The sequence below is a fragment of the Primulina tabacum genome, chromosome 8 (genome assembly GCF_025594145.1).
Source record: "Primulina tabacum isolate GXHZ01 chromosome 8, ASM2559414v2, whole genome shotgun sequence".
Lineage (NCBI taxonomy): Eukaryota > Viridiplantae > Streptophyta > Magnoliopsida > Lamiales > Gesneriaceae > Primulina > Primulina tabacum.
In genome coordinates, this window is record NC_134557.1 from 6932235 (window position 1) to 6948574 (window position 16340).

The 16340-nt window shown below is 32.5% G+C and overlaps 3 protein-coding genes across 4 annotated transcripts; 1 reads left to right on the top strand and 2 right to left on the bottom strand.

Moving 5' to 3' along the window:
• Window positions 1–499: 499 nt before the first annotated feature.
• On the bottom strand, window positions 500–4329 carry LOC142553463 (uncharacterized). Of its 2 annotated transcripts, none has more exons than XM_075663736.1 (11): window positions 4062–4329; window positions 3809–3893; window positions 3472–3693; window positions 3120–3202; window positions 2149–2194; window positions 2012–2068; window positions 1848–1902; window positions 1647–1747; window positions 1478–1541; window positions 1277–1410; window positions 500–860 (listed from the first exon to the last, which is right to left on the bottom strand). In XM_075663736.1, exons 2-11 carry the CDS (start codon window positions 3821–3823, stop codon window positions 690–692), a joined length of 948 nt encoding a protein of 315 aa, XP_075519851.1. In that variant the 5' UTR covers window positions 3824–3893; window positions 4062–4329; the 3' UTR covers window positions 500–689. The 2 variants fall into 2 exon arrangements, with proteins under 2 accessions (XP_075519851.1, XP_075519850.1); XM_075663735.1 differs by having other exon boundaries at window positions 3472–3665; window positions 4062–4327.
• A 3485-nt stretch (window positions 4330–7814) lies between these two features.
• On the bottom strand, window positions 7815–12093 carry LOC142553464 (ACT domain-containing protein ACR9). Its single transcript, XM_075663737.1, has 6 exons — window positions 11792–12093; window positions 10824–11042; window positions 10534–10639; window positions 9239–9590; window positions 8327–8611; window positions 7815–8206 (listed from the first exon to the last, which is right to left on the bottom strand). The coding sequence occupies exons 1-6, from the start codon at window positions 11943–11945 to the stop codon at window positions 8060–8062; spliced, it is 1263 nt and encodes a 420-aa protein (XP_075519852.1). The 5' UTR covers window positions 11946–12093; the 3' UTR covers window positions 7815–8059.
• Window positions 12094–14196: 2103 nt separating this feature from the next.
• LOC142553465 (large ribosomal subunit protein uL29-like) lies at window positions 14197–15637 on the top strand. The gene is made up of 3 exons (XM_075663738.1): window positions 14197–14274; window positions 14355–14647; window positions 15420–15637. Exons 1-3 carry the CDS (start codon window positions 14271–14273, stop codon window positions 15492–15494), a joined length of 372 nt encoding a protein of 123 aa, XP_075519853.1. The 5' UTR covers window positions 14197–14270; the 3' UTR covers window positions 15495–15637.
• The last annotated feature ends 703 nt before the right edge of the window (window positions 15638–16340 follow it).

Below are 16340 nucleotides of genomic sequence, written 5' to 3' on the forward strand. Positions count from 1 at the left end.
ATATACAAATTATAAAATATATACATACATGATTGGTATTTATAATTTTAGAAAGTAATAGATTATTTGTTACTTTTCTCAAAAATCTTGAGATTTATTAAATAAATACAATTGAGTTTTTTTTAAATAATAGTTCTTCACTCCCTAGAATCTTTGTCCGGTGAGAAAAAGATCAACTCTATCCATATTTAAAATAATAATTAATGATTTTAATATAAAAAATAATTTTTTTTCTGAGTGATCTAAATAAGAAATTTGTCTTACAAAATTAAGTTGTTAAATTATCTTACTGAAAGTTTTTTATTTTTAAAAATATGAAAAAACCTCAGAGAAGTTAACTGTAATTATCGTCCTCCTAAAAAAATTGTTGCCAGTTTTCGTTGAGGTCAGCAACCGTAGCAATGCTACTAGTCTAAATGTTTTCAGAAGGACTCACTTGTGCAAATCCATATGACAAGCAAAGCATAGACACAATACACAGTTTCTATAAATCCAAAGCTCAAATTAAGTATCCTAACATCTGCTTTGTGCATTCTCTATGTCAAAAGTTACAAAAATACAGTGGTACAACAAACAACAGGTTGATTTCAAACAACACAGGGAGATAATAAAATCAGCATACAACCAATAAGAAAATGCCTCCCATGTCATCTCCAATCGATATCGAGGATATATGTACTCATCTAAGCCTACGATTGTTTTGGTCTCAATTTTTCCCAACTAGAAAATATCAATCTCAACAGAGAATACATAACAGCTCGTGTGCAAGAAAGTACAAAGTTCCAACAAGATGAGGGCCAGTACCACGGATATAGCAGTCGGAAGAAGAGACTTATGAGATGCCGAGGATATCTACCAACCTGTTAACATGGTATTCCTTAATTCAAAAGTGCATAAAAAGATGCATTGTGCAGAATAACATTTTCACAAGAATGTTGATCCTGGAATTTGTGATGCTGTAGAACCAATCAAATTTCTCAAGAAATATTTACATGGCAAGAACTTAACTAATTCATTTAGGGGTGTTCAAGGTTAAGCTCAACTTATGATATAAATCATGGGAGGGCATAGATTGAATGGTTAGCTACAACATACTGTATTCCTATTTTTTTTCTGCACCGAGGATGATATATTTCACTCAAGACACAAAAGTAACAATGTCGTAAAGACTAGGGAAAATTAGAAATTTCTCGTGTCAAGCAGCAGTTATGAAAGAAACACACGTAGGGGAATTGTTACAAATGTCACCCAGCTCGCAAAAAGTCCATTTACTCACAGGAAAAAGAAAATCTAATGCATCCCATGCTGCATGACGTACAGCTCTTGTTGGGTACATCGGCCCACCTGGAGATGTGAAGCTATACAAACATGTTTTAAGTCTTGTACTCGTAGCCAGTCTTAGTTCTAATCCTGTACAGAAAATAAAAAGAAGTTCAATGAAACAAATTTATGTGGGGTAATATTTTTAGATGAGTACCTTGGAGAACTTTTATCCGAGAAAGGTAATACAGAAGTACAGGCTCCACCTTCAGCTTTTGAAGCTAAAAAGTAGTACATTTTAAGAGAACAAAATATAGGGAAAATAACCAAAGCTTGCAACAAAGTATCATCATGATATACATGAAACAACAAAAATCTTGTGTTACCTGATCAGCTAGTTCAATGACAAATACGTCTGCTGCACTTCCGACCAAGAAAGCATTAGGAAAATCAGGAAATTGCTTGAAAAAGCTTTCAAGTTTGTCATCTGTGAAGAACGAAATCACTGCTTGTTAAAATATTTATACTACTTAAAGTAGCAAATCTTAACACTGAGTTAAAACATAGTAACGTGAAGACAGAACAACCTGAATTATAGAAAAGTATGACCCTTGAAAGGAGAAGAAATAGGTCTCGCTGTGCCTGACAAACAATCAGAATACTTATCTCCTAAATACTTCATAAAAGGATAACGAGTTTATAATTTAAAAATTTAATACTTTAGTGATCATAGATAAAATTAAAATTATACCTGCGGAGGGATCTTTTCTAATCTCTTAGAATCCAGGGCAACTTCCACTAGAAGATACTACGAGGAGGAAAAAATGGTAAATGGCCAGAAGCTTGTTCCAGCAAGGTGCAATAAAATAAAACATCTTGCAAATAAACCTGAAAGAAACTCTGAAACCTCCTCACGTTTGTTTGGATGTCAATCCTGCCAACACACAGATATGAGGCAATTATTCCAGTCAGAGTTCTTAGGGGCACAAAGAGACAAGAGGTGATGCGATTTATTTGGTTATTCAATGCTTGTACTACTAAATTGAAAAATGAATTTGGGTTTTTTAAACCAAAATTCATAAGTTGCTAAAACTTTGGGATGTTGAGCTCATGCAAAACATTAAAGACAAAAATACCTCTCATAAGAAATACAAATTGTTTCACCTTGAAATTTATTCATTGAGCATATAGGGGCAACAAACAAGAGAAATTTTCCATCCATCTCACAAAAATCATCACCTAAGTCTCGTGCTTGCTGGAGTTCATGAATGTATTTATATGTCTAAAATTTATAGTTTTCTTGAAAAGCCAGAACAACTGAATCATAAACAGAATGGATCGGCTATGCGAGGCAATAGCCATTCCCACAAAATCCAGAAATCGACATTTCACTTTGATAAGCAAGGTAATTCTGGGATGAAATGGATAGGAATTGCATCCATAAATTTTGCGCCAGCAATTGCTCCAAGAGACATGCAAGCACCAATGCATGTAAATAGTTGGGACATAGAAGATATTAAATGAAACAGACTTACCTTTATATGTTTACGTAAAATGGAAAGAACGAATATTTTTTTTTAATATGACTACGATGTCATTTACAAAGGAGGATGGCGTTTCAATCCTTTTTTCATCTTCTTTTCTTCTATCAGGGGTTTCAATGACAAAATGTATGCAGTGGAAAAAAACAGTTCTACTCATGAAAAAACCTGGAATTTGAATATTAAGCAAAAAATTTGAATATACACCATTTCAATTTCAAGATAAAGCACTTATTGGCTATTGCTGATGTTTTTTCTAGCTCTGAAACTTTTAGTCAGCCAGTTACTTCACATACTAATAGTAGGTCAGATTCATACCAGAAGACATTTGTGGCACCTTGGACAAGTGCAGATGAGAAACGAAGTAGGACTACTGGATTATCAAGCTGAAATTCAAAGAGCTGCAATATAGACATACATCAAGATCCTCGATCAATTGAGCAAGACTTCTAGAGTATAAATTTAGGGCCAGGCAGATATCACGCCCAAGTGTTTTTCGAAGCAGGAAGAAATAGAGTAGGTTTTTACTTCTTCTAGAGTATAAATTTAGGGCCAGGCAGATATCACGCCCAAGTGTTTTTCGAAGTAGGAAGAAATAGAGTAGGTTTTTACTTCTATCGTTGAATTTAAAGCACCCTCACAAACATCTGATGTCATCATAAACACCTACCCACTTGTGGAACAAGAGAGAGAAGATATTAGATGCAAATGACTGGCTCCATAGTTGAACAATAAGATCAAGGATTGATTTCCCATTCTCCGGCATGCGGGCAAAATGATTAGCAAGCACGTTGTAGAAGCATAATGGACTGCTATATGATTCATCTGACGCAGTGATTGCATCTTCCTCGCCCAAAATAATCTCTGTATCAATTAAAGAGCATAATATCATCTTAAACAATTGAAATAACCCAACATCAAGATTTAGCTAAAGTCAATTCTTTTCCTTCCAAAGATGCAGCATGCAGCAGTAAGAAAGCAAACACATCCAAAAAAAGTGAAATCACCTTTCGCACGATCATCCACTTCCAAAGCTACATCAGCAAACAACTCCTGCAACAAGTTGCGTCTCTGCGATGTTGAAACTAACGCCTTGAAAATTAAAAATCAAACGCCATTAATACTCAAAAAACCCAAAAATATAAATAATAAAAAGAATTGGAGAGAAAACAAACTATAAAATCAGCGACCTCAAATCAGAAAGCACTTAGAATATAGAAATGATAAATAAACGGACAATATATGTCTATATACACACACCCGTTGAAGCTTCTTCTCAATCTCAAGAGTGAGAGCCGTGAGATAAGCCGTGAAGCGAGTAGTTGAGGCCGGTGGCATTTTGATCTCCTCCAATCACACCAATACATATATCGATCATTGAAACGAAATCTACCGCCTTTTTTCCATCGGCTGATGCATACTTTACGGTATTGCGACCAAATTATCTCCCGGAGACAGGATTTGTCGCTGAAACTTATCACACTCCGAGTTCTGACCGACAGATGGATAACGGGGGATGGGTGAGTCAGCACAAGTGGATAACTTTATATCGGGGAACAATTATACACGTGGCACTCTCTCTATAATTATATTAATGTATTTTGTAAATAATTAGTTAACTATGGTGATTTTTTATTATTTTCAAATAAATATGTTTTTTTATATTTTTTATTACAAATAATATGATTATTTAAAAATTAAAATATATAAATATAGATAAAATTTAAATATATATACATGTGTTATGTATTTATATGATAGAAACAATTATTCAAAAATTACTTTAAAATCTTGAAGGTTTATAAAAAAAATTAATGTTTATGTACACGCGTTGCTTGTACAATTAGAATAATTCTTTAAATTATTTAATTTTGTTATTTTCAAAATAAGTCATAAAATGTACTTCTAATTAATTGCTTCATAGATCTTATTTTTATCCATATGAATAGGAAATCATGTAACGAAGATGATTCTTTTTTGTACGAATAGTACCTCAAATTTGGAATGAATATAAAGAAATTAATTATATTTTTTTATTTTTTGAGTTGTTCTGTCGGATTGATCGTTCAAGAATTTTGGTCTCTATCATGACACGATGAAAAAAATGGTTTACTTCTTATCGACTGGTCTAGATTTATTTGGATCTAGTTCATGACTTATTAGAAATAGAAGTCACTCTGGTAAGATTTTTGCGAAAAAAAATTGCAGTTCGTTTGATAATGATCGAATTACATTGCTTTTTCAGCCCGAATCGAGGAATCCATTAGATATGATGCAAAATTGTTCTTATTCTATATTTGATTAGAGATTTCTATGTGAAAGATACGAATTTTGAAGAAGACAAGATTTGATAGTTATAAATAAGTTTAAAATTTACTCATATAGATTTTTATAATATTGGTGATTTAAAAAATGGCGCAATTTTTTTTTATTTTATAATATTGCAATGAGATCAAAATTAATTATTATAAATTTCTCATATATATATATTTAATATGAAATTTCAGTTATTTGTTCTCAAAAAAAATTTGGTAATTTTCTATAAATACTAAATATTTTTCATGATTAAATCTATCAGTAGAATTTGATGTATAGTAGTAAGTAGCTATAAGAGGAAATCTCATACTAAAAAAGTTTTAGTAGTTAGCTAGTTCAATTTTTTTTTTCAAAATAAAAATATTAGTTATTTCAATTGAGCATATAAAAAATTTACTCGATAGAATTAAACTTATTGATTGTTATATCGACATTACATTTATTTACTTCCGTAGAAGTGTGAATTAATAAATTAAATACATAAAACAATTGGAAAAAAAAAGCTGATTCTGAAGTCCATCATATGTACTTATAAGTATATGTTGGATCGAATTAGAGTTTAGAGAGGGGTGGACGAACTTTTTAAATTTTTTGGATCGTTCTTAACAGTTTTCACGCAGTTAATTTTTTTTAAACGACTAGATATGTTTGAGTACTAAAAAGTGTAAATGCGAAAACGGCCAGACTTAACTAATGATATAATATATTTGACAGTTTAATAATAAACAACTTGAAATGAGATTTGCAGGAAAGTAAGTGCGTAAAGTAATAACAAAAGTATTTTATATATATGTTCAGAGATAAAACTTCTACATCGCCCCTTCTTCCACTTAGATAATTTCCCTGAAAGACTTCGATTTACGTCTTATAACAATCCACTTCAGTTAAGACTTATCAATGACTAGTTGAAACTTTTAGTGATCACATTACACTTTTTAGTATTTAAGAAGCATCGGTTCACCAGACAAAAAACAAAAAACCCAACAGTCAGACTTGAAGGCTTGAATTGTTGGTGTGCACAAATTTGATCCTTGATGATCTAGCATAATTCTGATAAGTGTATGATGTATGAGCAGACTTGAAGTATTTCTTGTAGGAGTGCTCAGAGATTTTGATAATGCAGATTTGAAAGATGCGCGAGAGTTGTGTATATATTGTTTCTCGAAATTGAATCTGCATTTATATATAATTGAAAGCTTTTAACGGTCGAATAAAACTTTTCAACTATCAATTGTACCAGTTCTCGATAGAATGGACTTGTCTCTTTCAGATGAAGTACATATCATTAAATGCTCATTTATGTTTCTTTATTTTTGCAACTTATAGCTCCTAGCTTCTCAAAATCTTCTTTGACTTTGGACAATTTTAAAAACTTTGTGATAGCGTGAGTTAGCGAGATACTGTTACATATGCTATAACTGGTAGTGTTCTGAATTGTTAGAAGTAAAGTATCAACTTTTTTGCTTTGCACATTTCTGAACGACAATTGGATAGTAACAATGTTTATTTAATGCAGCATAGTTAGAAAATGAAAGATATGTTACTGGTGAATAATGAAGCAATGTAACGACTGAACTTGAATAGGTCACTCGAGTGGTTGGATATTGCATCAGCGGTTGGAAACCTAAAATACAAAATAATATAACAGCTGATTTTTTGTATCCGCTCGATGCTATTATTTTATCAATCAACAAACTCATCATAACAAAGATATTTTAACGAAGTCTCACAGTTAGAAATTTGTTTTGATTCATAGAGTGAACAATATAATATCTAAACGTTGGCATGTCACATTGGAAATAATCTAAGGTTGCATTAGGATAAATGCATTTAAAATTAATAGATTTCGATTATAGTTTTATTGATAAAACAATAAATGAAATCTTAAATACATACCTTACTTATTTATACATTAATTAAATAAAATAAAATGAATTTTAAAAATACCTCCATTATTTGATGAACTTAAATTTCATCTTAATAAACATAAACCACTATAAAATATGCAATTGGTGAATTTCATGTTTACGATTTTGTTTCTTTAAAATTACAAAAATATATTTAAAATTCATTAATACAAATGCAACTTATTGGATCGAAAGATTTGAAAGCAGAAACTATAGATTTCAAATACATGGATTTTAACTTATTTAATTGCTTGAATAAATTTATATTTAATGGATTTCAATCTCTCATTTAACACAATGTTAATTATGATATATTTAAAATACACTTAAAATCAGTGTAATTTCAATTCAATCTTTCAAATCTTCTGCCAAATAAAAATTTTCCTTCCAAATCAAATCTCCACCTCCAAACGCAACCTATCATCCACCCACATCCCTTCTTCAAATCTACCAATTTCGAACTGCAATAACGTATAGATGTTGAAAATAGAAACTAAATTACAGGAAACTTTTTCTCACATTAATTAATTTAAAAAATAACGTTGTTCATTCAACACTAGACTCACAATTATTATCCAAACCGAATTACAAAAAGAATGAAGCGTTTAGTTTAGATAGGTATTTCAAAAAATTCATACATCGATTGGATTTTCATCATTTACCTTAACTAAATGTTCATATAAATTTTATAAGAGCACGCAGCAGGAAAATGAAGTCGATACAAACATCAAATTTGACCGGAGATTTGCGATTTGTGGGTACAAGGGGGAGGGGATCCTAAGAAGAGAAGTTGGCACCTAAACAATCTCACTTAAATATAAGCAATACAGCAAAGCTATGCTTGATCCAATCTAACTACAAATCAATACATACAAGACATCTCCATTCCCACCATCAGTACCCCCGACCCTCGGGCAAATCCCTCTCCATATCTTTTATCAAAAGCAACAAAAAAACATAACATCTACGTACCTATGTTTTTAAAATAAAGGACACGCCGCAGTATGAGATAAATGCAGTCAGATACATGAAGCTTTACCAACCCATCAACGATCTTCTGACCTTGTCGACAATCTGATTTCTGACGGCCTTACTAGATAATTGAAGCCTGCAGTTTTCGTCCAGAAGGAAGCTGTAAACCTCCCATTCACGGTTTTCGTTTGTATGTCTCCCTATCTTTGCCTATAAATAGATAAATACAGATGACATTTTCCACAACCGTCCAGTCACAAAGAACTGTTTAGCATAACAGATTATTTTGAAGAGTGAAAGCTACACTATGTGATGTTTACTACCACTTACCGAGAACACGCAGATGCCGAGGCTCTTCAGGGAAAAAGTAACATCATAGAAAACTCGTGGTCTTCCTCTTCCAGATAGCTCCACTGGATTGGAGATCAAAAGTTCAGTGTCTGGGCCACGATCAATGATAAGAACACGTAGTGGGTGAAGCAATTCCAACTTCAAGCGAGAGCAGAGTGCATCTTGCTTTTCAGGATCCACTATCTTTTTCCCGTCTTTATACCGGATAAATAGGTCTAATTCTCGGAGCCCCTTGTTAACATGGGAAAAGCGACCATATGCAATCTGGGTGTAAAACAAGAGCAAATTATTTCAGCATTTAGCATAAACTGCCCTAGTTCATGTTTCTTGAATGTCGAGTAATTATAATGTTAACTTAAAAGGGCTGCGTGATGGGTGAGTCATATGCCGAGGTACGAGCACAAATGATACATTCAAAAGGGCTTCAAATTATCTGCATGTTGACCTAAGATTCAAGTCCAGCACTCAAACAAAATATGGGATATGAGAGAGTGGGAATTCATAATCGCTGTTTAAATATAATCGTTTCAGAAAATTTTAATAGGCAGAGAGACACCTCATCAAAGTTGTAAACAAGTAACATTATCGTATGGAATATTTCATTGGTAAACAAGTAACATTACTTCAAACTCGATGATTTTTCTTAACTCGTATACTTGTGAGCAAATGAAACATTCCATACGATTCATAGTCATCGACAGGGACATGCAAAGGGCTTCAAATACAAAGGCGTAGAGCTTTATGTACAAATTCAAATTTTAAAAAGTGAAGTGTGATGACAGTTTAAATGTGCCAAATGGTAAACTAGCAAAAACACTAACATGTGAAATGAATCATAAAAGTCAATGGTAAAAAGAAAACAAAATATCCACAAGGAATAGAAATTTATACCTGGATGTTGCAATCTTTCAATGTTCGCATGATGTCATACAGGAAACCTTTGTGATCCACACAATTGATCTGAAGTAACGTATGAGCTGGGCTCAAGGTATTGTCAAGTTTCACACTAGCCCTTTTCAACTCCTTGACATCTGGGCTAAGCGCCTGCGAGTGTGTTTCATTATCGGATGTCGTGCATCTAAATAGTTCTTCAGCAACATGTGGAGACAGAGAGGATATCCCTGGAGAGCAATCATATTGAGGGCCGGCCAACTGAAGATCACAACTAATACACGATTCACCTAAAACAGCATTTAACTGCTCACACGTTTCATCTTGCCTCTCCTTTGTGTGTAAAAGCCCCCTGAGCATGCAGAATGGGTTGTAATCACAATAAGAAAGGCACCAAATCAGAAACTCTAGTGATTATGTGGAAACAATACCACCACATTTTCCTTTACGGAAACATACATGGTAAAAAACGGTAGGTGACATTTTAGAGGGTGCAACTATACAATTTCTGTTAACAGCTGCATAAAATGATTATTTATTATTTATAAGCAAGTGCTGTAGCCCTCTATCAATTTTTTTACTTATTTTGTGGGTATAATTTTATCCTCCCATGCAATCCAAAGCAGTAATAAAAGAGGTATCTAAAGCTTGACATACAACTATGAAGGATCACATTTAGAAAGGTTTAAGCTTAGGTTTTAGGCGTTTAGCTTCGTATCTTTTTCCCCTCCCAAATCCCAATAAATTATCACATTAGCATTACAGTTCAAAGATACCAATGCATTTGGTACATATGTTACAAATTAATGATTAAAAATGTTAAACGAGTTTTTTGGGAAAAAAAAGTTAAACGTGGACAAGATAGTTTATATCAGATTTTTTAATAGCAAATGGGAAGTCGTCATATATTCAAATGGGTGGCAAAAGTATTTCCGTAACTACTCACATCTAGATACACAAGTTACATCAAACAACAAGGATATGCAACAAAGTAGAGATATGTTCAAAAGGTATAATACAGTCAGTTTTCCAAGAGTAAGGTATTGGGTGCAATCACACCAAACCCGAGGTGTGAGTTAAAAATGGTTTAGAAGACAAATAAATATAATCAAATAGGCAGAGACATTGACAGCTTAAATATGTCGTCAGTCGACTTTATCCGTTTGAGGAATTGTTGAGCTAGGACAAGTCATGTGCGTCTCAAACAAAACAGCAAAACAAAGAATACTGAATGTCATGCTTATGTAAGTGAAAATATTAAACTTTGTGCAAACAGCACAACAAAGAAGACTTACAAGTTGTCTGTTATAAAGAAGAGGTCCAAAACACGACCATCAGGTGCCGTGGTCACTTTTACTCTCTGAATCGTAAGCTCAAGCTCATCAAAAACTTGAGTGACATCTGCAGAAATTTAAAAGACAAGCAGTATTAACATAGATTACAAGCTCAAACTAAAAATAGACTTGACTCACATCTCAAGAAATGACGGAATGTACGGGACATAAAATAGCAAAAGTTTTGTAAACTCAAAAACTAAAAATAAGAGCCATTTGTATTTTAGAAAAGAATAAGAGCAATTTGTTACCATGTAATAATCCTTTCCGATCAAGGCTACAAAACTTCAACAAGTAAACAGGGGAAGACGAGACGTTTGGGGACTCCCAGTTCAAGCAAAATGATGGTGTGCAGGATGGGCATATTGACAGAAGGCGTTCTTTTAAACGAACCCATCTTACAGCACATGAGCTGGAATGAGGAATCACCCATAATACAACATAGCACCATAATCCATCAGTTGAAACATCTGGAGATAATTAACTTGACAAAGTTAGTATAGAGACATCAGCAAAATAGAGATATGATTCATCTGCCAGCTGGAAGACACGATCACAACGGAAAAAAAGGAAAAGATGACATCTGAGGGTGGAAAAATTGTTCCTGGAAAACCATCTAGAAATATGATGTTGATTTTATAAGTTGTAACCTAACTAGTCAATAGACAGAAAACTTAGCTGAAGTTGACTTATCTAGAAAAAAAATAATTTATTCCTTTCAGTTCACTTATTCCGCCTCAAAGAGTCAACCCAAGTTTACATTTCCAGTAGGGAAATAATAAAGGATTCCGTAGACTAGTTCTAAAAGAGGATAGGGGTGTATTACGTTAAACTCTTACAATGTAATTCCCCTTTTAAACTTTCAATCACAAAGTTTTGCCAACAAATGGGCAGCCTAGAACTAGGACCTTGGTTCTCATTTTGGAAACGGACAACTTTGTAGCCAGGTTTGGATTTATTTATATCACAAAAGCAATAGCAAATATCCAAAATTTAGCCAGTAAACTACTCAACAACAGGAAGAAATTGGATTTTTGAGCAGTTCAAGCATAAGCCATCAACTCTACCTTGATCAACAGTTCCAAACAAGTGAAAAAATAAAGCTAGAAACACGAGCAAGCACACATCAACTAAATAAAACGAATGAGTCGAACAAATAAACAAAGATTTAATAATAAAAAAAAACTACGCAGAGAATGAAAAGCAGGAGAAATCCAACCTCCTTTGGTAACATAGAGACCGAATTCGAGAATAATATGGCAGATATCGCAGCCAAGCCCGGTCTTATCGGGACAATTCACCGTTATCACGTATGGCTCCCCAGGCTTCTTCCCTTTCTCGATCAAGACGGCATCGTCCCACGGAACACCCATTGTTCGCTGCAATTATTCTTCGAAAAAATAAACAATAAAACAACCGGTAGAAGAGATGACGTCGGCAGATGGGAGTTGATAGGGTGGTCACATGCTTCTTCTACAACCTCCTCGGGTGATTTCCTACCACTCTTTATTTTCCGGTTTTGTACAAATTTGTTATCGTTTTTATTTATAATTATAATAATTTACATATCTTTGTCAGCGGTGTTCACCTAAATTGATTTTTTTATTTAAAATATACATAATAATTATTTTTATGTGAAATATAATGAGATTAGGGAAATTTTAAATTTTTTATTAAAGTTAATGATTAAAATTTTAGTTTATATTGTATTTAATTATTAATTTATTATGTTTTGTTTTATTTGAAAAATATTGTTATTTATGGGGAATGAGTATTTTGGGATGACAACAAAATTTTACGATATTGTTTTTTTTAAAAAAATTATTAAATGATACTGATAAATTAATACAAAATTTTGTTTAATTTAGAAGAGTTTTATTCAGTGTAAAAGAAGTTTTATACGTAGAATGATTTAACTGGTAGAGAGATTATTTATGAGATAAAATATTTGATAAAAATTTGTGTGAGACAGTCTCATGAGTCATATTTTGTGAGACGGATTTCTTATTTGGGTCATCCATGAAAAAATATTACTTTTTATGCTAATAGTATTACTTTTTATTGTGAATATCGGTAGAATTGACTCGTCTCATAGATAAAGATTTATGAGATCGTCTCATAAGAAATCTTCTCAAATATTGTGATGTCATAATTTAGATAGGAAGAGATGGATTGTATGATTATGTCGGCAACGTAGAACATCCATATCCATAGTCCATTTGACGTACGTCTAAAAATATATATATTTATAAAGTTCGTGTAAAACTAATTTAAAACAGGAATAAATAAAAAAAATCTAGACCATGCTAAATAGGAATAAAAATTTTATAACGTTTTGTGTGTGTATAGGATACAAAGATAATATTATTAATTTAAATTCTTATTTATATTTATAATTTGTTATAAATTGATTGCCCGTAGATTAACATTATTATTATTATCATCATCATCATGTATCTTAATTATTATTTTAATATATAAATTTTTTAAACATATCTTAAAAATATCTAAAATTTGTAATCAAAATTTATTAGACTTACTAAAAATTTGACTGTTTTGAAAAATATTTATTGATTGTTAAAAAAATTCACAGACAAAATAATATATGATTGTTTATATTTTTTTTATATTTTTTAAATTAATAACAGTTTGGTAATTGAAGATAAATAAGCTAATTTAATGACAGAATAATATTATCCTAATTTAAGTCTCATCTCAAATAATACAAAAATTGTTGATATAATAATTTTTATAATGATATTGAAAATTTAAATATATTCATTACTTTATATTGAGTGCAATATACAGAGTAGAACAACATAAACATGATGTTTGAACTGATGTGAAGTTTGAAATATTTGAGTTGCATCGTTACCACCAATTATACATTTTGATAAAACTACAAATATTCGGCTATATAATTGGTATCATAGTCAATATCACGGTTCGATTCACATTAATTGCAACAAGTGAATTCATTCGGAGGAGAATTGTTGGTACAAAAATTGTCTATGTCAGTAGATCAATTGAAACGTAATTCTTGAGCTTAAATATTTGATAATGCACAGTATATCTCATATATTTTTTCGGTCCGTTTTTAGTTATTTAATATTTGATAAAACTTTAAATGTAAGAATATTAAATGTGAAGGTCCATGGTGTAAATTAATTAAGTCAGCTCACGTTTATCAGGTAAGTTCAAAAAATATTTAAAATTATAAAACTTTAGTAAAATTCGAGCGTGTTTGAATTTTTTCAGGCGGAATTCGATTTCAATCTATTTTATTTAATAGCTCGTAAATTGTTTATGGACTTAAAATAAATATAGTTCAACATTTTATTTTTCAATGATAGTTCAAATAACATGCAAAAAAAACTTGATTATTTTGATACTCGAACTCTAATTCGAGCCAAATTCAACTACAAATGATTTAGCAATTCGAATTTTAGGGTTCGAATCTGAGCCTGTATAAATTTTCTCGCCTAAACATGTCCGTCTTGGCGTGTTTGGTACCCATAACTTCTGGACATAGTTGGGCTTTAAGTGTGTCCCATCAGCAGATTTTATCGACAATTGGGTCAGCCCAATTATTTGATTGAAGCCCAAATCCATCTATATATACATTAGGGTTTATCTCATCATCGTTCGACCCTTTCGCGTCTACCGAAATAGTCATCCGGAGAAAGAGTAAACGGGACATGGGTTAGAATTTAGACGCATTATGAAGCAAATGATTTTTTTAATGTTATGAATTGATAAGTTTTGAATTTTGACTGTTGTAGCTCGGATCAAGGTGCACGAGCTGAGGCAGAAGGGCAAGACGGATCTTTTAGCGCAGCTGAAAGATCTGAAGGCGGAGCTGGCGTTGCTGCGTGTGGCAAAGGTCACCGGCGGCGCTCCGAACAAGCTTTCCAAGATTAAAGTGGTAAGACTTTCCATTGCCCAGGTGCTGACCGTCATATCTCAGAAGCAGAAGGCTGCTCTAAGGGAAGTGTACAAGAACAAGAAGTATTTACCCCTTGATCTCCGCCCCAAGAAAACCCGTGCCATTCGCCGCCGTCTTACTAAGCACCAGGTAAATGCAGTTTTTTTCTTTATAGTTAAGTTTTTCTTGGTGCAATATATTATTTTTGATGTTACGTGGATTGGAGTGTTGGTATTTAAAGCCTGTTGGATTTCGCATTGTTGTGTGTTCGCTATGCTACTTTGTCACCTTGTATTTTGTAGATTATTTGTGGCCTTTCAATATGAGTTCTGGCTTTCTTTCACTGTGTTCCATAGTTGATCCTTCATTTCTTTCCTACTGCGGATCATGTTGCGGAAAACATCAAATGCTAGGACTTTGGTGAAGCTTATTACTTGAGGATTTTACCTATTGCCCTTGTAGTTGGATTCTTGTCCGTAAATGTGTGAAGCTCTACAGTTGCCTTATAGGTATTTTCAATAAAAAAAAATTTTGAGGGGGAGGGAGGTTTCAAGAATTTATGTTTTTCGATTTGATAATATTAAAATACCCCCAATCTTTGAGTTATATTTGCCTTTTGCCTTACTTTTTTTAAATGTAAAACATATTAATAGTAATTAGATTGAAAATAAGTTCGTGATAACTTTGACTCTACTGTTTAGCATTGAGATGAAAAGAAACCAACTTTATCTGATATATATCTTTTCTGTATTGTAACAAACATTTGTGGTATTTGTAGATTTGTTTTTCTGTTTTGTTTTCTTTGAATTTGTCTCGCTGTTGCCTTGATCTTCTGTCATGGAAAACTGCTGATATATTAGTCACATTATTTTACCTCTTTTAAAAATGTGTTATTTATTTGTGAATGTGCCGCAATTTGCAGGCTTCTTTGAAGACAGAGAAGCAGAAAAAGAAGGAGATGTACTTCCCTGTGAGGAAGTACGCTATTAAAGTTTGAAATGCCTTCTTCTTGAAAGTGTTTTTGTATTTTTTTTGCCTTTCTTTGAGGGTAATGTTATTGTTCTGGATTAAATTTGGTTTTTTGATAGCCAAAGGATGTTTCGATAACAGAACTTAATGTTTGATGTCAAATTTGTAGCCTCCTTTTTTCCCATTTTCCACTTGGCATCTTCGTGTTTTCAAGTTACTATGCGAGACGACATTTCCTCGTTTAAATTTACCCTAGCTCCTTCATTAATGTCTTTCTTAGGTGAGACTACGGTTATGATAAAGTTCTACACTATTAATAATCAGCTTTGTGCATAACATTAACCTAAGCCGACTCAGGAATTTTGTTTAGGGGCATATAAAATCACAAAAATATAATTTAATTGGCGATTTTTTTCGCTGTCTGGGTTTTACTAGGAAATTTCGATTGTTCAAGTTCATTAATCACGTTGTCAGTGTTGAAAAAAGAACATTTTACATAAATTTCACTTAAGATTCAAGTCTCAATGAAATTGTACCAAAACACATCCTTGTATTTTATGGCATCGACCCATTTCCATGGTCGGCTACCATCTTGAAATGATTTTTCTTCCGAAATTGAATCTTAGTAAGATTTCAATTTAAACACTTCAAAGGCCAACTCAGGGGATTTGAGTCTTTGGGTTAGATATTAGCCAACGGTATCGATCAAACTTCAGCAAAACGGATATATTTTATATACCCCTTAGGGCATCCGCATCTGTTATAACACCCACCAACTCAGTATCGTAGGATTCACATGTCACTTACTCGTTATATTAACACATCTATTCTATTACATTCATTTTAACATTAACATTCATTATTTGTAGGTCCC